The 23,105-nt window shown below is 42.8% G+C and overlaps 1 protein-coding gene across 1 annotated transcript in view; it reads right to left on the bottom strand.

Annotated features, from left to right (window-relative positions):
* nfatc1 (nuclear factor of activated T cells 1) overlaps positions 1 to 23,105 on the bottom strand; it is a 45,361-nt gene that overhangs the window by 2,811 nt on the left and 19,445 nt on the right. Inside the window, exons 7-9 of the mRNA XM_080516069.1 lie at positions 15,688 to 15,743; positions 13,103 to 13,235; positions 8,721 to 9,350 (exon numbers count right to left, since the gene is read on the bottom strand). Coding sequence (XP_080372195.1) covers positions 8,721 to 9,350; positions 13,103 to 13,235; positions 15,688 to 15,743 — 819 coding nt within the window. The remainder of the gene's footprint in view (positions 1 to 8,720; positions 9,351 to 13,102; positions 13,236 to 15,687; positions 15,744 to 23,105) is intronic.

The following is a 23,105-nucleotide window of genomic DNA, read 5'->3' as shown; positions in this document are numbered from 1 at the left end:
CGGGCCAAACCTGCATATCAATGAAGAATCCTGCATAACTGGTCAAGACTGGAGAAAGACCTTTCCTTTGTTGGGCGACAATCAATCAAATCAAAGTGAAAGGAGATGGATAGGAAAAACAAATTTTTCTATCATCAAAGATGTCAGCTTTAGTTGTATGATATTGGCTAAAAACACATTTTAGAGAGATAAATAATTGAATAACCACCAGAAATTGGGGTAAAAAGCAAAAATATACAAACAGTACTTTGCCCGATGACAGCAGCATCGAATAAAAACATCAAAGTTAGTGAAAAACTATAAAAGCAAAAAAAAAAAAAAATAGAAGCTGAAAGGCACCATGCAGAACTTTGTGCATAAATACGTGTGTTAGTGCAGTTTTGGATACGAGGTCTTTGAGCCGTGCAGACGCGTGCACTTCCTCTCAGTCAACATAACAGAATCACTTTATACGCGAGATCCCCAGACGTTTTTCATCAAGAGGGATGATGCAACCTCCCGCCGCCTCGGAAGGATCCAGGTGCACTTGTTTATCTGTTTTTTATCAGCTGTGTACTCAGCTATGCAGGCCGACTCCAGTTAAACCAGGACAAAGAGACAGATATTAATGAACTGATAACACAGAATGAGTCATCTGGAGTTTTTTTTTTTTTTTTTAACTTAGATTAAAGGAGATTGGGATGGGAATTGCTCTTTTCTTTCCATCGCTTCTTATTGTTCCGAACTGTGAACTCATTCGTCAGGAGACTTGGTGCCCCCCCCTCTTCGGTTTGCTTCTCAATCAGCCTCATGCTTCATGATGAGAAATGTGAGAGGAAGGAGGGGAACACCCCTGGAACCGACCTCCAGAAACCAAGCCAGCGGGCCGGGGAGGAATTCCCTCTGACTGACTGGACCGAGAGGAAAAGCAGCCTGGAAACTTGAGATTTCCACACAATGAAAGAAGCTTTATTTTCCCTTTTCGTTCCAATAAAAGATATTTATTTCCACCACAGGCAGCAGAACAATCGCTCACTTCCCACCAGAGCTGGGAGTGAGTAAAGGCATTCTATTTGGCAGTAATTCGCAAGTAACTGATTACTTCTATAGAATTAGTAATCCAGTTCCTGACATTTCTCTGAAAGAGTCCTGTGGAGGTGAACGTCTCTTCTTTGAGATGATTGTCAGCAGTAACGTTTGCTCAAGGTGTGTCCTAAATTTTTATAGGCCACAAGTTGCAAATAATGGAAAATTTCAATTTTGTATTTGTTAAAATTTCTGTGACTTTTCATAATCTGTCATAAAAAAACAAACACAATTAAATGTTCTTTATGTATAATAATAATGTGTTCAAAGGTAAAAACTGACCAAAAAGGAATTATATTTCACAACTTTTAGTTTGAAAAACTTCTTCTTCATCACAATTCTTAAAATTGTGATGTGTTTCTGTTACTCTTGTGAACTTGAAATGTTTTAGGATTGTTGCTTTTATTTTTTTTGTGTGTGGGAAGAAACAAGAAAAAGTGATCATATAAACCTTTAGACGTCATAGAGACCTGTACGTGATCCAGGTTTTTAGTAGTAAATCACACTGCACATGCATTATATAAATATCTTATCTTATCATTATTAATTCCAGTCCAATCTGAGACTGGCGCTGTTGAAGTTTCAGAGGAGAAACTCCGAGATGCTGCATATTCTGATTCACTCAGTTTCCATTCTACTGGACAGAAACGAGAGCGAGGCATCGAGTACAGCTTGAGTCATCATCACGGCTCGGTAAAAATCACAGTTAATCTTGATAATGCCTTCTTATGTGTTTAAATATTAACTAAACCGAATCTAATTTAACTTTTAACTATTAATATTTCACTGAATTGTGAAGCGGACGGCCTCATTAATCCTGAATGAACTGAAAAGCAGCATTAAATATTTCCAACTAAAAGTAACTTCAGCCTGTATTCACAGTTTGTATGATGCATTAGCACCTTGCTAAACATTATCTTTCTATTATTCTATTATCCAATCCGCTGCTGTTGATAAAGGAACACCGTGAGATCTCAGGAGATTTGATTAGATTTATAATGGGACTCACAGTAATGTGTCTTGGTGAAGATATATTTATATTCACCTGCTCTAAATCAATTCCTCCTCATAAAGGATCAACACAATTCAGTCAGGATTAAATCTATAAATAGGCGTCACTCAGCACAGTTTTGATAATGTGATATTTCTCAGTTTTATGTACACGAGACCCAAACATACACAGAAAAACGGCGCCTCCTTTGGGGAAGACAAGAAGTGTTCTCTTCAATCAACCTGCCTATGTACTGCAGATATATGTAAAAAGATTTATGAGCCTTTGTGTTGCTTTGTGTGTGTAACATTTGGCTTTACTGTATATATGCTGAATCAGTGATTCAAGAAGTCGTCCACAGCCTCGCTGAAAGACAATCAGCAAAAATGCAAAAAGTGAGAATCCATTTATGACTCGTATTACAAACTGTTCACGAATAACAGAATTTTAGATACATTTTTAAGTTTGCTGATTTTTTAATGTTACAAAGTAAAGTGTATTTGAGTATTTTATAAAATATTATTATTCATTATCTGGCCCAGAGAGAAAATAAAGAGTGAGAAAATGACAGCGATCGACTGGAAACTGGGTTTTCATTTCAAATTGCGTTTTTAGACACAAAACTTAAAGCAAACACGCAGAAACACAAGAAACGTTGAAAACACTAGAATTCATGTCACAATGGCCGGTGTTGTTTGTTGTCATAAAATCCTATTTTATCCTATTCTGTTTCACATGTTGTATTGTATTGTATTGTATTGTATTGTATTGTATTGTATTGCATTGTAGCTCTGTTGTTGGTTTTACCACAATCAAGACTGTTTTTCTGTGCGTATGGCGAGGGGAGATGCTTTCTGTCCTGCGTCACACCGCCGCCGCTCCTGTGGAAGTGTGACCAGCGTTACCCAGAAGACATACTTGAAGCTGAAGAAATAAACACTCAGACCTCATCTCCACCCTCCTGCAGCCATGTGTGCGCTCTTCCCGGCAGCGACTGAACTGACTGACCTCCTCGCCTCTATTTGATCTGGCTTTGACCTTCTGTGCATCTGCAGGCAGAAGGATATAGGTGTTCACTTCAGAGCGGGGGGGGGGATGTTATTTCACCGCCAAGCCGTGACGCCGGTTGTAAATCTGGGACTTCAAGACGTAGTCATTTCCAGTAACAATCGAAATGTCGGATGACTTACGCCGTTCAGATATTCGTCTTATGTGCAGGAATGGCTTTAACACGAAACGGTAAAAAAGTCTGATGTAAAACAAAAGAAGACGAGGCTGAAACATTTCATGGTTGGCTGCTGTGAGGCCTCCTGTTTATGCATCTGTTGCCATGGCCCACTTTTCATTGTGCCGTCACATTTGCTTTGGAGGATCTAATTGAAAAAAAAAAAAAAAGAAAGAAAAAAGTCGATGTATCGATCAGTAAGTGTGTTTACAACAGACGGCTAAAAATAGGAGCAGCACCAGTGTGACATCTGTGTCATTTGGGTCACATTGATTGGCTCAGGAGAGTAGAGAGGCTTCACACCACATCCACAAACACTCACATCTGCCATCCCCCACTTCATCCATCCATCCATCTTCTCTTCTGCTTTATCAAATTAAATCTCAGCCGACGGAGGCTGAAGGAAACAGACACTGGACAGGTTACCAGTGCAGCCCAGGACAAACACACATTCACACTAATCAGAGTTACCAGCTCATCTCAAAAACCACTAACTTTTTCCACTTTACTCATCATTAGTAGCAACCATTACTAATATTTAGTTGCACCTGAACCTATTTTGGTCATTTAAAATCCTCTGCATGTAACCTTTAAACATATGGAATTCATTTCTTCAGCGGTAAATTTCAGCTCTTCCTAAAGGTTTTTCAAATTAGATTTAAGTCTGGCCATCTTAAAACAACATCCCGAGCACGACTGTGGTCGACTCGTGCAACATCGGAGCACATTACTCTTCATTTTACGGCGGAGCGCTGCATTGTTAGAGCACAGGTTCGGGTCCAGCGCTACATGAGCAGACAAGGTGGGGTTGAACATGAAGTAATCCAGGAGCTGGTTTCCTGTCTCATGGAAGCTGACAGCAGCTGGAGCCGGCTGATACAGCCCAGCTCTCCGACCAGGAAACCCGGGACAAACCAGGAACTCCCCAACAATTAGCACGCCGGCGCTGTTTGTCTCATTAAGGGGCTGAAACGCGTCGACGTGATCCGGCCTGTAACAACACGAGGCTGCGGAGGAGCCGATCGGAAGCTGAGATATTGAACAGGCTTGATGAAACATTGTGATCAGATCAGCAGTGAAGGAAAGACGGAGGAGCCAAGGGGGCAAACAGCACCACTAACCCACCCCCCCTCTCTGCCTTTACTGCCACGTCAAGTCCAGGCCACAAGCCACGAGATGTTCTTGGCCCACAGCACGAGGCTCCTACTGGGTTACTGCAAGTCGGCACCACAGAGCGGCTCTCCGGCGCAGCGGCTGCCAAGATTTCTCTTTAGTCTTGTGTGAAACCAGGTATTCTTGAGAGAGTGAATGTCTGAACAATAACTCAATGGAAACTCTGTGTGCATTAAGAAAACTCTGTGCAAAAGAGACATAATAAATGTGACATGAGCATAAAAATCCTGTAAGACAATGAAAGATTAAAAAAAACAACAACACTCTTCTTGAACTTTGTTATCGCTGAAATAACTGTTTATATTTTAACCTGTATGTGCAAAGTGGAGACTGAAGTCACACATATGTGTAGTTTAATAATTTCCTCAGGATTGCCTCTCGTCCAAAACAATGTTATTCACCAACACGCTCAGAAGCAATAATCTTTCACAAACACTGTAGTATTTGTGATAATATCAGAAATACGACAACAACAAAGCCGATTACAAAAATGAATAAAATACAAAATTACATTTTGTCCCATATTGCTGATCTCCACGCAAATATCTCAACTGTTACACCACCTCAGTTTCCATGTTCTACCTGGGCATGCATCAATTTCCTTTTGGTTTGGTCTTACATGAGTTTTTCTATGTTTTAGAATTGATTTTCGAGTATCTGATGCCAGATTGTATTTCTTATCCATCTTTTTCATTATGTTATGTTCTTACAGACTGTTTCTTTAAATGTCTGTATTCGCTTCAGTTTCGTCTTGTTCATCTTCCTTTCGCCATTTTTATTACTTTGTAATTTAAATGTGCTTCAGTTTAGTTTGGTTTTTTTATATTAGTGTTAACTCATTAACCTACATGATTTTACTTTCATTGTTGCTGTAAAAATCAACTTCAAATGTCATATCATTGTCTAACCTGGTGAGCCTGGTTAGACAATTATATGCTAGACTGAAATGCTAGACTGAAAGAACATGTATGCACTCCTCCCTCTAGAACCAGATTCTATGTGAAGACATTTCTTTTTGGCACCAATTCGAAAACCTTACATAAAAGTACACTGGAGGCATGGATGGATGTAAATACTTTCCCCAATACAAATGCATCAAATAAATTGCATAATAACATATGTGTCCCTCTTGTGATCCATCTTTAATTACTTTCACCTTGCATCATGTTAAACGCATCCATTTGACTTTGTCTGGTTTTTAAACGAGGTGAACTGAACAAGAGCAGCCTCCTCCATCAGTGTAACTTTGGAGTTAGAAAGCAGAACCATTTCAAACCAGGTCGTTTTTATTGGCTGTTGCTTTGCATTACAACATCTCCTACTGGTGTTCTCTTCTTTTTCTGGCTGCTCATTATATTAAGCAATGCATTAATAACTGCTATGAAGTAATACCTAGCAGATGTGAATTCTGATTAAGATTAAATTAACCATTGATTTACTTAGACGTGTAGAAAAAGAGCAAACCTTTATTTGAGTGAATATTATATAAGGGTTTGAAGTCTTTGTTCAGGTACGACTCACAGATTCTTTTCCTGAGATCACCTAAAGTCTCTGCTCATCAATCTCAATGTTCTGACACATAACAAGACCACAACACGCCATAAAAAAAAAACCCCATCACATAGTGTTCTGGCTTGCAATCCGACTTCAAAACGCACATGTTTTGCTCATGTTCCCTCACCACTGACAAAAGTCTTGGGCGCACTACTGTGCAAGTATAACGTATGGCTTTGGCCACCTCTCCGAGACGCAGAGCGAGCCAAAGGGAAGCATGCAAAAAGCTCTGCAGTCAGCAAGTTTTATGGCGGTGCGGCTCGGCCTCATCTCCCTCTGCATCGGCGGCGGCGGTGGCGGCGCTATTTTCAACGTGCAGCCCGAACTGCCAGACAACGCGATTCAGAGTTTCCACGAGCAGACGTGTCTGCAACCTCTCAGAGGACGGTGCGAAAGTATGTGTAACGGAGGGGGATCCTGGGTGATTATCAGAGGGCTGTGCCGTTCAATGAGGGAGATGAAAACCACCTGCGCTAACGTTGAGTTATGCGTGTAGTTTACTGCAGCTATTTAACAGCATAAGTGGCTAAATTGCTGTGAAATTGAATTAAATTGCGCTGTATTAAATGAAAATGTCAACGATTAATGCTTGGCTGGAGGGAAAGAACATGCAGATCCTTCTGTACCCAAAAGAAGAACATCACGATTCAGATTTAGTGACACTTTAGTTTCTCGGCTACTGGCGAGCTGCGAGGAGCAGAAGTTACAGTAACGACACATCTGAGCGCGGCTGTAGAGTCGTATCAAACTCTGCCAAAAAGTTTTAATGAAGTGAGAAGCCCCGTCAAGTTCGGAACGGCCGATGAAATCAAGTTCAATTTGCCAACGAAAACAAGTGTCAGCAGGGGCCTGGCTCCTCAGGAATATCCATTATGGCCGCTGTGGCTTCTTTAAATACTTTGATTTTATTTACTACACCTGGTTTAGACCTTAAAGTTGCATGAGAAGTGGTGGCACTAGAGAGACGGTAATTACAAATCAAAACTCCAGCTTCTGTCCGGGCAATTATCATCGCAGGCACGGAGCCGAGGCGTTAAAGTATTTAGCCAAGCTGTTCAGGGGAAGACGGCAGCGTCTCGCTCGCCTCCGTCAGGAAGCGAGAGCCAGACGATCCTGCAGCAGCTCTGGCGACCGATCCAAGCTCAGTGTGTCCCGCTGATAGCCGCTGGGTTCTGTTTTTCTATCAACTGAACTCCTTTCCGCAGCAGACCCGACGCACAGCCAGACGGTTTTTCTCGCCCCGAGGAAGATCGCTTATCCAATTTATTTCATATCACCACAAACACAGAGCGCACAGCACCCGGCCCTCAGCGGTGAGCGTGGAGGGCCAGAGCGCTGAGCTCATAACGTTTGTGAAATCTTGTTCTCTCCCCGAGATACATAGGAAGGGGGAGGGTTTACACAAAATAAATTCATGTTCTCAGTCCGAGTTTAAAGTAAAATACTTTCAACGGTGAGCCAACAGAAGCAGGAGAATGGGGGTCAGGGATGCAAGCTGGAAACCAGATGTCACATGACTGAAGATTTAATGTAGTTGCATCAGTGATAAAAACTTTTTAATGCTTGCGTCTGCCTTCATTATTTGTAAAAAACAAGCTGCAGGACACATTTCCCCCGATGTACAGACCAGGCATGTCCAAAGTCCGACCCCAAGTCAGACTTTATGCGGCTCATTCATATTTTAACTCGTGTTTGTAGGAATCATTATGCATACATACATGTTTTGTGATGCTTGAGCCAATCACAGCCTTCGCTTTGTGCCTTGAAGTCAAATATATATCATGTAAATATCATAACACATTTCCCCCAAGGAGAAGACAAGATTCACGTTCCTATATGGATAGCTTGTAACATGTTGGTACAAAACAGTTAAAAAAAAGTTTTTTGGGGGGTTAAAAGTGTGTAACAAAATAGTGTGCGTTGCATCTTGTACTAATGGCACAAACAAAAATGTAGGATGTTGAATATATTTCCTTTTTTGGGGGTGAGATGAATGGTGCATTCATAGAAGTGGGAACTTTCAACTTTGCCAGTTGGGAAATTCCCACAGGTCAACAATAACTGCCAACAAGTCGACCCCGAGAACATCTGCACATAGATGATGAAAGACAATGTGATCACCCATAAGTCAACACTCTGATGCTTGTAAAGTCAATATTATCAATAGCTTTGACTTCTACACAAACAGAAACGCTGTGTTTGACAAAATTTACTTGTATTTCTCAACACAGAAAGTAGAACCTTCCCACTTCCCAGTTACTTATGAAGTAATTATACCACACACTTGCAGGCAGATTTAATTTGCATTGGACAGAGTTTGATTTGATTTTTTCCCCCATCTCCAATCTTTGCACTGAGATAATTGGTCTGCTTGCAGCAGTTTCATATCCTCTCATTTTTTCCGTCCTCAAACCTTCAACACTGTTTTTCCCCCCAAAAAACAGTTTCTTGAAATGACAACGGTTGCAACGTTTTTGTACAAATTAATCCAAACTGAGATTTGAAGGCCAAATATTCTCGTCCTTGGCGAAACGATCAGTGAGTCAGAGGATTCTCCTCAATCATCTATCGGCACCCGCAGATATACTGAAGCCATTAAATGCTGGAAGGTTATAAAACCTTATTCTTTTTGTTAATTAGCTGTCTGGACATCAACGTTGCAGTGTAACTTTTTCCGCGATAATCTTCAAAAGTATGAAAAACCTTGCTCACCATCGTCGAGATACATCTGGTCCAGCTCTTGTGGCTCTTGCTTGATGCTGACGGCCAGCGTCGGCGGGCTGCCGTCCTCCTGCAGGGGGGGGCGCCCCCTCTCCGGCACCTTGGGGTGCTGCTGGGCGCCGGGGCTGGGGCTGGGGCTGGTGCTGCCGCTGCCCGGCTGCCCCGGCGTCATGCAGTCGGGGCTCGGAGAGAAGGGGGCGTCGGTCGGGGTGGAGGGCTGCGAGGTCGGGGAGGAGGAGGCGGAGCTGCTGGGTGGGTAGAGGCCGGGGGACTGGTAGCGCCCCGGGGTCTCCTGGATGATGGAGACGTGCGGGATCGGGGACTGCGGGACCACCGGGCCGACCGGGAGGCACTTGGAGAACGGCGGCGGCGACAGGTCGTGCAGTTTGGGGCTGGAGCTGGGAGAGGAGGAGGGCAGCGAGGAAGGCTTGGCGACCAGTCGATGCTGGCCGACGGAGTAGCCGCCGCTGACGACGCAGGACCGGAGGTCAGACGTCAGCATGGGGGTCATGACCTGCGAGGGGTAGTACGGCTTCGGGTGCAGGGACAGGCCCGGACCCTGCTGGCCGCACACCAGGGGAGCGTCAAAGTCATCATGCGGCTCAGTCTTTATTGTTGGAACTGAGAGGAAAAGGAAGGAAAACAGAAGCTAAATGAGTAAATACATATTCCAACTTTCCTGCGAGTGTGAGAGAGAGTGAGTAGGTTTGTGGCTAGGAAACCCTCTGCCAAACAAACACTCTCATCAATGAGTCTCTGTGTTTTAGCCTCGGCTCCCCCACCCGACCCAAAATATTCACAAAAGCAGGAAAAAAAAAAAAACGAAGGATGACTCATCCACGGGAGAGAAATCTGGCCGCTTCTGCAATAAAAGGCCTATTTTAGCTGGAAGCCACTCTGATGCTAATATCCATTAAATGTGAGATATAAAACACGTGGCTGCAGCGGCGGCTTCACGCTCAGCGGGATTCAGCGATTTAAAATAAATTACTGTTCACTCATTGAGACAAAGAGAGAAACTGAAAAGGCAAAATGGTGTCTGTGATGATAAAGGCGACCCCGGCGGCGAGGACAGCCGCTGAGTTCAAATGAGGCAGGACTTGTTCTCAGTCGCTGCTAACTTGGACGTTTGTCTCGATTCCAGAGCGAAAACATGTTGGACATCAAGTTTTTAAAAAAAGAAAGAAAAAGTGATCATCAATCTTATTTAACAATCGATTTCAGTCCAGTTACAAATATATGACAGCCTGGCTGTGTGTTTCATAGCTCAAAACTGCTGGATTGACTGACTTCTGTGATGGCGTATATGAAAATTAAACTGATAAACAGGGACGAGGTCGTGCTGAAGTGGTTTCAGTGCAGTGATAAACTTTCTTCATGCAGTGTGCATGTTGTACCTGTGCATGCAGGGTTTTGCTCCAAAAGTCCCAAAACAATAAATAGTAGTACAGACATTTAAAAGTCAAAGAGATTTTGCTTCACTGTGACTTCTTACCCACATGTAACGCTATTGAAGAGATGCATGTACAAGTCGTCAAGTGTTTATTTGGCTGCGCCCTTTTTTTTTTTAAAGGTGGGGGGGGTCACCACAGCAACTCACTGCAACTTCCACAGCAGAATTCAGTAGTTAATAGACCGAATGCTCTTCCATCCACAAACAGAAATTTAACCCAATGTGCAACTCGGGGTTGTTAAAAAAGTTCAAATACATTTAGTTGCTTCAAATTCATGCATTGCTGTATGCACTAGTGGCAGCCATCTTGAAATTACAAGTTCCAAATTCAAGCTGGTAATTCGGATAGCAGACTGACTTTTTTTTTTTTTTTAAGTTTTAACAATCTGTACTTTTTTATATCTCGCCTCTAGCAGATGGAGTGAAACGAGGTCGTGTCACGCCGCGCCAAAGCTTCCTCCGTCAATAATTGCACAAGAGGAACTGTGATGAGATGGTTACTCCAACCGCGGGACTAAAATAGCGAATGCACACCTATTTTGGGGCCGTTTGGAGGAAGTGTGTCTGTGTGCCTGCGGAGGTTTCAGCCGCACGCACAGAGACGAGCAGAAGAAGTGCAAACGCTTCTCGTCTCGCCACAAAAGAGAATCTTCCCTGGGGTTTCCGGCCGACTGTAAGTCCCAAAAATAAATCTGTTGTTGTACGAGCTGTTGATTGAAACACCTGCTGCTGACTTTTTTTTAAAGAAAAAAAAAGTGAAATCTGTTCACATCAAGAACTGAGGGTTCGCTCATGCTTTCTGTCGCTTGCGTTCAGACTTTCTCGTTGACTGCTGGTTCACATTGTGGCCTTAAAGGCTCTCGCCCTGGAGGAGACACTGACCACGCCGGCTGTCCCGGTCCGTCCCCTCCCTTTTACACTCTGCGTCCCGAGGACAATGCTCCACTTTCACAGCGGGGCACTCCATCGCGCCCACGCTCAGGGCTGGGCCAGCTCAGCTGAATCACAGCTTTGAACCACCCACTGGAGTTTCGCTCCAAGCCCGGAGTGCAATTAGCAGTGGTTTTTACATTTCACTTGATGGGTCGGTGTTTATATTTAGCTTGGCAATGGCCTCTCTATTCAAAAAAAAAAAAAAAACTGTGCTTTTCCCATACTCTCTCTTTTGCCCGCCCTGATGCGTTCAGGCGCTCCAGCTATAGGTATGGAAAACAACAGATTTTATGGATTTCTTTTTACAATGGCGAAGGAATAATGGCGCGGCTTTGTTCCTCCCTAGCAAACCGCCAGACGAGAGGCAATACAAACAGTTTGTTCTCATCCACAGATGTTAAATCCTAAAATGTTTCTAAATTAGTCGGGGCTGCAAAAGTCAAAGAGCAGACTGAGAGGAGGGAAGCGCTGAAATGATGACAAGAAAACGAGCGTGAAAGGTTAATGACGGGGTGTTTCTTTTTAATTTCTTCATAAAACTGCTTTGACTGCTTGTCCTGCTGATGGTGTTTTGGGCTCAACGAGTGTCGGCTTCATTTGAGCCGAACTGAAAGTGATTATATGTTGGTCATTAACAGGATTAAATATAGTCATACTAAAAGGAGATTACTGACCCTCCCTGTACAGGAAAGGAGTGTTTCTAACCAAATGTAGGTCTCTGAATTAATAATGCTAGATAACAGTGTTGAGAATATGATGCATTGATTTAATTAAAAAAAAAAAAAAAAAAAATGTAAATCAAGCTTGACTACTGAGGTCTAAGAGCCAGTTGGAAAGCAGCAGCGTCTCTGTCGTCTGTATTACTCACCAGGTGAGTTCTCGCATCGTCCAATGTTATTGTCTCCAGTGGAGATCAGAAGACAATCATTCATCTTGAATTAATATCCCACTGTGAGTGGCGTGAGCTTTTTGGTTTGGTAATTTATCTCAAGTGTGTTGTGTCTGCTTATTCTCATTGTCATAACTTCATACAACTGCTTCTGTCACAACGCCCGAACATCCAAATCCTAAAACTGAACTTGACCTTTTTGTACTCCTATCTTATCACCGATGACAGGATTTGACATGTCTATTTTTCACCTCGACTATTTGTGTGATGTAGAGAAATCAAAAGCTACCAAAAAGCAGAGAAATGCAGTTTTGAGCCCATATTATAACCACTGTTAAGCTCAATCACAGACATGAGCTTCTCAATGCCTTCAAAAATACACGGTAATATTAAAGAGCTTGAAATTTGACATATAGTGGGAGCAGGCAGCCATAACATCAAAATGAATCCAGTCAATCTAGTAGTAAAAGGGTTGCTAAACACAAAGGGACTAATTACTACTTTGTACTACTGATAATACTGAGAGTACTCATCTGCATCCTAACCTCCATCAACATCTGGCTCACTGCTGCAGGACCAAAGACAAACACTGCAGCGTTTCATCCTGCACTGGGGAGGGGTGACGTCGAGTTTTACCACCCTTCAGGGCCGCATGTCTCCAGGACCCTGAGGCATGCAAACAATGTTTAGATAAACGGCCAGAAGACCGCATCCAGTGCAGTGAACCGACTCTCACCTCTGTGTTAGTCTCTCCTCTCTCTCTGGCTCTGCACCTTTCTGCAGGATCTCTGATCTGTGTTTCCTGGTAATGTCACTCTACAACATGTCACCTTTTAGTTCTTTCCTCACGACTGCCTGACCTCAACTCCTTCAAGCCGATGGATGCCACTTCTGAATCTGGTCCTGCTAAAAGGAAACTTTTCCCTATTTAATGTATTTTTTTTGTAATTCCATTACAAATGGTTGAATGACAACTCAAGTCCTCAACCCCTCACCTGTGCCAATCAATCAAAGACAAGACAGTCCTGGTTCTGCATAATTCATAACAGGTCGACTGAACAACCACAGCTTTGTTTGAGTTAAGGAGCAGAGACTTACCACTGGCAGGGACGTAGGTGAAGCGCTGGTACTGGCTTCTTTTCCTCTTGCCGTTGCAGACGTAGAAGTTCACGTGGACCGGAGTGGAGAGTCTTTGGTTTCGGTAGGGGGGGATTACAACGAGGATTGAATTCTGCAAAACAGAAGAGCAAGCAAAAACATCCTTATATCGTGACAATCTGAATATTTAGTATCAGTACTGCACACATGTATCATTGCAAAACATGGACATCAAATCCACAGTGATCTTTGTGGATTTGATGTCCATATTTGTGGACACCCCCCACTAGTGTATACTGGTGAGGAGGAGGGCCTGTCACCCAGCAGCTCAAAAGAGCCAACGGCTCTGCTAAGTAGTCATCCACTGCATCCGTTTCCATCTACACTCATCCTGCCACTGGACTCAGTTGGTCCCGGAATAGAGAGTGAGGTCGACGCGGCGCAACTCTTCCTCACTCTAAACAAAACCTTCGCGCAAGTCATCAGTCATCTTCTTCATCTGTTCATCCTCCCATCAAGCAGAGAATCGCAGGCAGATAAGGAAGAACTGCACAAACAGGCCTCCATCGCCACTTCCCTGTCCACACTGCACAAGAACCTTTCTGTCGTCTCAGTTGTAAATATCTACATTTTATAGCCAGACTTGTTGAAGATGAACTGAAACTCATCACAGTGGACTCTGAGATCCAGTTCATCTTTGAACTTTTCAACCTGGAGTTTGGCGCCATCAGACAAATATCTTGAAGATCTCCAAAAAAGACCAAGAAGTCAGGTTAGAGAGCAGCCTGGTTGTTTGTACAGTGAATAACTGGGCTGATCGCTGAACTCGGGTGTGTGCAGATAGTTTATTTCCCCAGCAGAGCGTCCTGCTGAGAGGCCGGCCGGCGGCCACCACGTTCCCGGGTTCAACCTGTGGACACTTCAGCCCCATGTGTGTGTTTCTGAGCATGCGTGCGTGAAAATATACGAGCGAGAGTGCTGGAAGTGCAGCTTGGTAGCGGGGGGGGGGTCATCTGTCTGCTGAACTGTGCTTTGGAGGACGGGCAGCCCCGGCACGTACAGGTGAGAGCTGATACATGTCATATTAAATCATTACCGCTGAAATCTGTTGAAGCCAAACGGAACCAGATGAAGGTTTTCTACTTTTCTCCCTCACAACTTCTCCTGCTTCTCTTTCGGTCCAGACTGGTATGGATACTTGCAGCAACTCACTGGTGACGCTGGTGTCCAATATGTCACTTTACAGTTATTTATGAAAAGCAGGCTTTGGACTGAACTCCAAAAAGCATGCATGGGTTGAAGGTTTTGTGCACACATGTGTTGCATTGCGAGTCTGGCCTGAGCGAACGTTCAACTTCACTAAAAGGCACTAATGTGGGGATGTTTAACCTGACAAAAGTGATTTCTCTCATGTGCACTGAGGGAGGGAGAAAAATGTGACAAATTGAGCATGGAGGAGTCCCAGAGTGAGTGTTTCAAGGACATCCATCCAAGTTTATGTGAGCAGTCTGCGTCTAATTGTAAATAATTCCTGAGATGAAAATGAAATCCTGCATTGTCTCCCTGATGGCGGCTCGTCTGGGGAAGCTCGGCGTGTGCGGGTGACAGAGGCGGTCAGGTATTTTGGGTCTGTGGTTCGTTCGGCAGAAGTTAAAGCTGGCCGAGGCAGCGTCGCTGTTTAAAATGGGTTCAATCCAGCAGACTGAGCGGAGGGAGGGAGAAGGGCCCCTTTGTCTGCTCCAGCAAACAGATGTGCCCCAGAAGTTGCTGCATGAGTGTGTGTGTGTGTGTGTGTGTGTGTGTGTGTGTGTGTGTGTGTGTGTGTGTGTGTGTGTGTGTGTGTGTGTGTGTGTGTGTGTGTGTGTGTGTGTGTGTGTGTGTGTGTATGTGTGTGTGTGTGTGTGTGTGTGTGTGTGTGTGTGTGTGTGTGTTTTGTAGTGGGAAAACACTGGGAGCAGGTGCAGCGCTTCATAGAGCCACCCTCTAATCCCCTTGTGTGTGTCTCTCTCTCTCTCTCTCTCTCTGTCTCTTTCCCTCTCTCTCACTCTCTCTCTCTCTCTCCACCAAGCACAGACTCCCACAGGTTCACGCTTGAACTTTGGAGCACCTTTTCCACTTGTTTCAAATGCAACATCACCGCTCACTGAGGTGACAGTTACTAGATCACTAAACTCCTGTCCACTGGCCTGGAGGCCGATCTCATAAATGACCCCGACCTCCTTACAGCAACACGAACGCTGTCTGATTATAGATTATGAGAAAGAAGTACCACGGCGTTTGTGATTCAGCAGCAGTCTTCACATAATCATGTTCATCTTCCCTTGTCATTAGTTCACAAATACGTTTCTTTAAAGAAGCATTAAGATCCAGATTTTAGCATCTTCCTACAACCGACTGATGTAACGCTTTATACATTTAACTCATCACATTCTCGCCACCACTGGTCAAAACTAACCAAATCATCAGTTTGCTTTTCAAACACGAAGAAGAAATATTTTGGAGTTCAGTTAAAAGATTTGCGGCGGCTGCGTGATACTTTATTTCTAAACTGAGAGCACTTTCATCACAGTGATTGTGTCACTTACAGGCTTAGAGACGTCTCTGTCGACCTTGGCCTCAGTCTCCCAGAGGTGGTGACCGTCTGAAAAAAGAGCAGAGATGGGAAAAAAAATAAAATAAAATTATGGTTTGGTAACAAAAGTATCAGGAAAAAGAAAATCCACCTAGTTGGCTCCCAACAGAAATAAAGAAATGGAATAAGTGGTGTTAAAATTATCTGTTACATCAGCGATCCATAAAGCGGGTTCACAGAGCGGAGGGTATCACAGACGTCACGCCGTCTGACCCACGGCTCATGAGCTCATATCCTCAGTCTGACAAACTTCAGACAGATAGAGAGACAACGAGAGCAGGAGAGACAGAAATCTGATGCAATCCTGAAAAAACCAGAGTCATACCAAAGGGATGAGCGACATCTTTGAGAAACCTTGACTTCATCTCTGTGAGGAATCCCAACATGCCGGAGCAGCTGGTTGGCTCGTTAATACGAGGCGGCTGGAAACTGACATCTCGCCTCCGCTGTCAAACCCCGTCCTTCTTGTATTCTCATAGGAATCTTTTCTGCTATCCCCATATAATCATTGTATAAGGCTATTTTTTTCCTCCCTTTCCGGTAATGTGGGTTGTTTTTGTTTTTAATTTCTTTTTCTCCTTCAAGTTGCCACAAAAAAAAAGTGGTTTTCCCATCAGGCATCATACGAACTGCTGCCCAGCTTAAAAAAAAAGAAAGAAAAAAAAAGCAAGTACAATTTGTCATCTTGCCCAATGAGGTGTTGGTGAAAGTATATTTCATTACCAATTTATCAGACACAGAGGGGATTGGTTAACAAGGTCCTGAAACCATTGAAGCAGAGTGAAACTGACGCCGCTTTGAAACGACACTGCAGTTCACGGAAGACGTAAAGAGACGCCGAGGCCAAATGTTCTCGAGAAAATGACCCGAGATATGAGCAGCGTTGCTGAACCCGGCTGTCTGCAGCTCGATAAGTGGAGCGTTTGAAAGCGAGCGGACAGCGCCGGCGAGGACAGACGAGACACTGCCGGTGTGTGCAGACATGAGTTGTGAGGTGGCAGCGATGGAGGAGGTGCAACGCCGCACTGACAGCTTCTATTATGTCTGAGAAGACACCGCAGACCTGTTTACCTCTACTCTGTCTGTCTTCGTCTATTCGCCCCAAACCCCCCCCCCCCCCCCCCCCCTTCCTCTGTATAGCTTCTCCACATGTCTGCAGTTCAAGTTTCTAATCATCACATATTGTAGAAACAGAACAAAGGGATAAAAAAAAAAATGTTCTCATTGGCTAGAAAGCAGTGGCTTCAGGGCATCAAGAGGAATCCAGTAAAAGGGATGTGGTCCTGCAGGGAAACTATTCCCAAAGCTTTTTGGACCACCTGCCGTTCCCACAGAGAACATAATTCTCTTTAATGGACTTCAATTAACTCGGAGCAAAGCTTCACAAACGCATCAAGGCCGTTCATGTCTCCAACTCCCTCAAGCTTCAAAAAATAAATAAATAAATAAATAAATACAAATAAAGGGAAAACATGGAAAGGCTTTCAATAAAGTGAAATATGGAAGAAATTCTCTGACAGACATTAAAAGACTTGAAATCATCAACAAGTGAATCCAGTGTTGACTTCACCATACTTTCAATGTTGACATCAAATTTCAGTTTGAAGCCGAACACAATTCCAGATTAAAATGGTTTTAAAACATTAATTTGACCATAATGTTACTGCCAATGTTGTAAATATGTAAATATGTTGTAAATATGTAAATATGTATTGTAAATATGTCCCGCATTGGCGGGACATATTTACAACTTAACCCTTCATCAGGCTTATATGATAACGTGTGCATGTTGTTTTCTAACAATGATAAAGTGATGGATATATTACAATATAAGAAAATACAGTGCCGGTTATTGAGTTAGGTGTTATTTCTGTGGTATTTTGTATAACAGTGCAAACACCAAATTGTTTTGTCCCTTTTGCTTTCACAAAGCTTCTCCTATTGCCAGTTGTTGCTCCTAATTGATGAATTTATCTAAAAGCTGTGCATGTGTACAAAACACATAAAACTACTGCAAGTGGTAGTATCAATAATAAAAGTAGAAAGTCGTATTTAATATACTTTTGGTAAATAACACCCTGTAGGTAAAGTTTAAGAATGACTAAAACCCATTGAAAGTTTAATAGATATATGTGATTTTAGTCTATTTAAAGTGCATATTTGGCATTTAATAGCATCTATTCACATTGACTTGACAGTTTTTACATATAGATATATCCTGAAACAATCCTTAAGTCTGTAAAGGGTTAAGAAACTTAAAAAAAAAACAAAAAAAACTCTCCAAACCACTAAGCTCTGTCTGATATGCAAGGCTGACTATCCAGAACACAGCAGAGTATTATTTCTGATAGATGGTTTTGACCGCCATTACCCATGTACACGTACGTAATGCAACAGTCATTAGGAGCAAATGGAAATGACTGCAGACGACTGGAACGAAGGTTTCTTTTTTTTTCTCTCCCTGATGAGCTGCAAACTAAAAATGAGTGAAATGCACTACGTACTGTGCACGACGCACGGCAGACAAATAAATCTGCAGCTTTTACTGATTAGTGAGGTGTCTGGTAAGAATCAAATGGTCCCGTTGAGCCTTGCACAGAGCTCAGCGTGTAGCAATGAATCTACAAGGACATCAAAAGATCACATTCAGGGACAGACTACTTCGGTTTCAAGAAAGAAAATTGAACTTCATTATTAAAATGGGACTTTAGTTACAAGATATTGATTTTATTCGAGACAAGAAATTCTCCAGGAGCTTTTTGCTATTTTTGTTTTTCTACCCAATATTTCAACTCTTCTCGATACATGTTTACTTTAAACACATTATTCATTTGCTTTTTTCCCTTTAATGCCAACATTATATGGTTGAAATGAACTACAAACATAAGAGAGATCATATGCAGCAAGCTCTGAAAATGTCACGTTACTTCTATTTTTGAGAAAAAGAAAAAGAAAATGACAATGACTCTTGCAATATATATATATATATATATAAAAAAAAAAAAGAATTTACCAACAAGGAAACCTTACAGGTAACAAAAAATACCAACTCTAAAAAAATCTGGTGCACATGCAAGGTGCAGACATGTGGGAAGAGCACACACGCACGCACGCACGCACGCACGCACGCACGCACGCACGCACGCACGCACGCACGCACGCACACACACACACACACACACACACACACACACACACACACACACACACACACACACACACACACACACACACACACACACACACACACACACACAGTGTGGTGTTATGAATCAGGCATTGGAAACAGGTTTACTTCGCTGTAAACAGAAAAGAAAACAACTTGTCACACAGGAAGCTGCACAAGATCCTCATTCTGAAGTGATGTGACACTTTGTCCGGTTTATTTACTGACTATCGATTGAGAAAATGTTTGTATTGTTCTAGAAGTTATTCTAAAAGGGCTCACATGACTCAAACTGCAATCTAAAAGTCTGTCTCTGACTCCCCCCCTCCTCCCCTCTCCCATTTGGTCTCTCTTTATTTTGGGAGCCTCTCCAGAAGGGAAGCCTTCGCAGTCAATGTCAATCCACAGGAGGTAAACATGTTTTTCAGATCTCTCCTGTTTTCTCCCTCCCTGTCTGCATTTCTCCTGCCCTCTGACTCACTCACATCATTTTTCACATCAATACAGAGATAGAAAAATTAAATTGAGCAATTTGTTTTCGGTGCCCGTCCACCTATTGCCAGGAAAAAAAAAAAAAGGGAGGGGGGAAAAAAAAAAGAAAAAGCACACTAAACAAAAAGAGCTTTGAAAAGTTGAATGCGTGGGATGCCTTTTGTTTGAAAAGAGCGCGCCGGATAATTGATAACCACAGTATGTAATTGATAACCGCAGAATGTTCCAGAGTTATAGGGCAACATCTGCACCGATGCAATGAAACAGTTCGGCAGCAGCTTCCCTCCAGCTCTCCTCCTACTAAACTTCAGCGAGCACAATATGGTCTCCAACTCTGGCCCACTGTGCTGGATAATATCCAATATTATCTAAGTTAAACAACTCAGCCTGAAACCTCTCCCCTAAAAAAAAAACAACATATAAACCCAGTACCCCTCTCTAACTCTCACAACGCCCAAACTCTGCTCGCCTTGGCAGCGTCCCAGCCTCTCAGAAGTCCTACGATTCACATTTCGTTAGCAATGGTCTACACAAATCATTACTTTCTCAGAGCAGACATAACACAGAGCAGTCAATGACACGGCGGCGGTGTGCTGCACAGAGTCATGGCAGCCGAGGGGGGATCAAACAATATACAATACAGTTATTTGTCATGTTGTGTTTATAAATGGAATCAAACAGCTCCTTGTGCTCCTTAATTGGGTCTGGGTGGAGTGAAGCTTCGGTGCCCAGAGTGAAACAGCGGGGTGGCATGTGCCCAAGCACTCATAACGTACAGTAAATATAAACACATGCTCGACTCAGGCCCATGTGGCCCTCTGAAAGAGTTCCCTTGTCCTCGGACTGATGACTGAAACTTCTTCCTTCCTAACCGCCCTGAAAACATGTGGATTGTGGAAGTTGCATGCAGGCGGTGGAGTGCTTCTCCTGCTGCTGCTGCTGCTGCTGCTGCTGCTGCTGCTGCAGCGGACAGCTAATAAAAAGAGGAGATGCCAGTGGTGCCTGTCAGTGCAGCGCCTCATCCCAGGAGGGTTTCAAAAAGGGTGGGAGCCGGCCATTTTTATGAATCATTCACTGTAATTTACCAAAACATAATCCCCGCTGTTTACGCAGCTGTAATTGATTTGTATATGAACACAGCCATTGTTCTCCGGAGTGTCGGCGGCAGCCAAACCGCCGAGCGGCTTCAAGTGGAAGTCATTGTTCTGTGACTGTAATGAAACCGAAGCCCACTGACCGTGCACACCACCAAAGAAAAGCAGCCGCTCCCTCCAAACAAAACGTTAGCAGAGTAAACTCAGCCCTGATCGCCCGCTGTTACCTGATTTTTTACTTTTTATTTACTTTATTTGTGGATGTTTGGTCTCATTGTGTCCTTCCTGTTCTTCATGATGTTCGATGGAAAAGTTATATGAAGTTAAAAAACAACAACAGCGGTTTTCTCTTTTCTTTGACGTCACAATTACTTTTTAAAGTGGTTAAGTTGTTTGAATATAAGTAACTAGTCAGTTTTCTCACAGTAAACTGAAACATTAAGGTATAAGAAGTATATCTGAACATAAAAAAGCTATGAAAAAAAGAAAAGAAAAGAAAAGTACCCTGTGGTGTTCCACAAGTTTTGGTTTTGTGGACCAAAGGTTTTTTTTTTCTTTTTTTTTATGACAGCTTCACAATATCACATGTTAAAAATGTGTTGTATTTACTTGCTGTTTGGAGGTGCCACCATTAGTCATATATACTGAATTTACATGGAGTTGAAATCGAATTTTCATAATGCATTATTCACCACCCTGCCACAGCTCATTACAGATGGATATCTGTCTGTATTATTTTCCTCCTGGTAACTACAGATATCATCTTGCAGCCTCGCAGCATGTTAATCCTCCCAGAGTTCAATTTTGAGATCATCTTTCCTGCTTCGCGCTCCAGCCAAAAGCAATTAGGCAAAATTGTTCCAGTTTGATGGGGGGGGGAACTTTTCTACCTGCTAAGAGGTCCAACTTGCAAAATTGAAGGAAAGGAGGAAAGAAGTGGAGGTGAGAAATGGCTAGAATCTGACCTGCACTGCAGCTGAGAGCTTTGATAGATGAAGGAAACAGTTATTCGCTGCGATAGCTGCAGAGCAGGCAGCTGTCCAGCGCAGCCGGCCAGATGTGAAAACACTCATTACAGTTCGGGGCCGTTTTTTTTTTTTTTTCCCTGTGCAAGGATTTCCTTCAGGATTTCTCTCTGAAATTCAATTAATAATGACACTGGGGCCCCACGGCACACAAATCCCACCAAACTAAAAATACGACAAGAAAACAATTGACAGGAATCAACAAGGTGAAATATCGAGTGTACAAGGAAGTTTATTCTGTTAAGTTTCTTATTCTATTTTAGTCTCGTTTAATTTCTTCTGCTTCTTATTAACTTTTTTTTTAAATGCAGCATAATCCTATCACTTTCCTCTCTAAGTCTATTCTACAAACTTCATTGGCCGATTCTTTTGGCACACATGCTGATGTGAACAAGTACAAAACCTCTGGTGACCTCGCAGTTTTTCACATCATAGAAAATGTTATTGATAACTCTGATAACAACGTTTGAAAAAAATCTGACTTGAAGGCTACAATGGGCAATTCTATTATTGTTCAGGCTACACTCTGCACTGCATTTAGCACTACACAATACTATATGACACTACACAATATTATATGATATCACTATACAATAAGATAAGAATACAACACGTGTGGTAAACAAATAAAATGAATAAAAACACAAAATGCTTTAAAGATCTAAAGTTCATCTGTATGTGTAAAAATACATTCAATGTAATAATATATATTTATTTATAGAGTAAGTGAGCATATTTGCATATATATTACCTACAAACCAATGATTAGAAATGTATTCTCACAGTACATAAAGAGGGAAAACCTGTTTGGGTAATAGATTTAAAGAGCCAATAAAGTAAAAAAAAAAAGAAAAAGAAGAAGGAGCCTCAAATGCCCTTATTCCACTATTTAAAGGGCTAAATTAGTCGATTTAAAGCTTGTGTGTTACACAGTTATCATTCCCTCTTAAGTTGAAGATTCATGGAGTGTGAAAAAAGAGAATCTAAAGTTTTCTCTGAAAAATAAACACTCATCCTGAGAAAACAGGGGCGAACAAAGGACAGCAGGGCCTAATTTCCCAAATGGAGTGAGTGTGAGTTATCAGAGGCAGGATCTTGGGGGCAGGCGGGGGCAAATGGAAGCAAGGTGAGACTGTTGGGTTTAGATTACAGGCCGATGTCTGCAGCGCCGCAGCCGTACAGTAATCTCTTATGACTGATTGGCTGTAACCTGGAGTGACAACAGAACCGATGCTATCTTTGTTTTTTCTACTGAGGCAGGTGACAGCAGGGACAGGCCGCTAACGTGTGCTTACTGTTGTCAGATTTTGTGCTGAGGAGCAGGTGACAGAGTGTGTGTGTGTGTCTCTGTGTGTGTGTGTGTGTGTCTCTGTGTGTGTTTGTGTCTGAGTGGCTCTTTAGGGAAAAGGGATTTCCGTGGCTCTGAGTCATGGGTAGCAACAAAAACACTGAAAAACATGAATCTGAAGCTGCACACCAGGTCTTTGGGTCAGCATCGCTTCCTGTCTCTCAAACACACACAGACACATTCAACATGTGTCAACACGAGTGGAAACATCATTCAGCCCGTCGAACACAGAAACCAAAAAACAAA

The sequence above is a fragment of the Blennius ocellaris genome, assembly GCF_963422515.1.
Source record: "Blennius ocellaris genome assembly, chromosome: 20".
In the NCBI taxonomy this organism is placed as follows: Eukaryota; Metazoa; Chordata; class Actinopteri; order Blenniiformes; family Blenniidae; genus Blennius; species Blennius ocellaris.
Note: the sequence above shows the minus strand (reverse complement) of the source record. Positions and strands in the feature narration are given on the sequence as shown.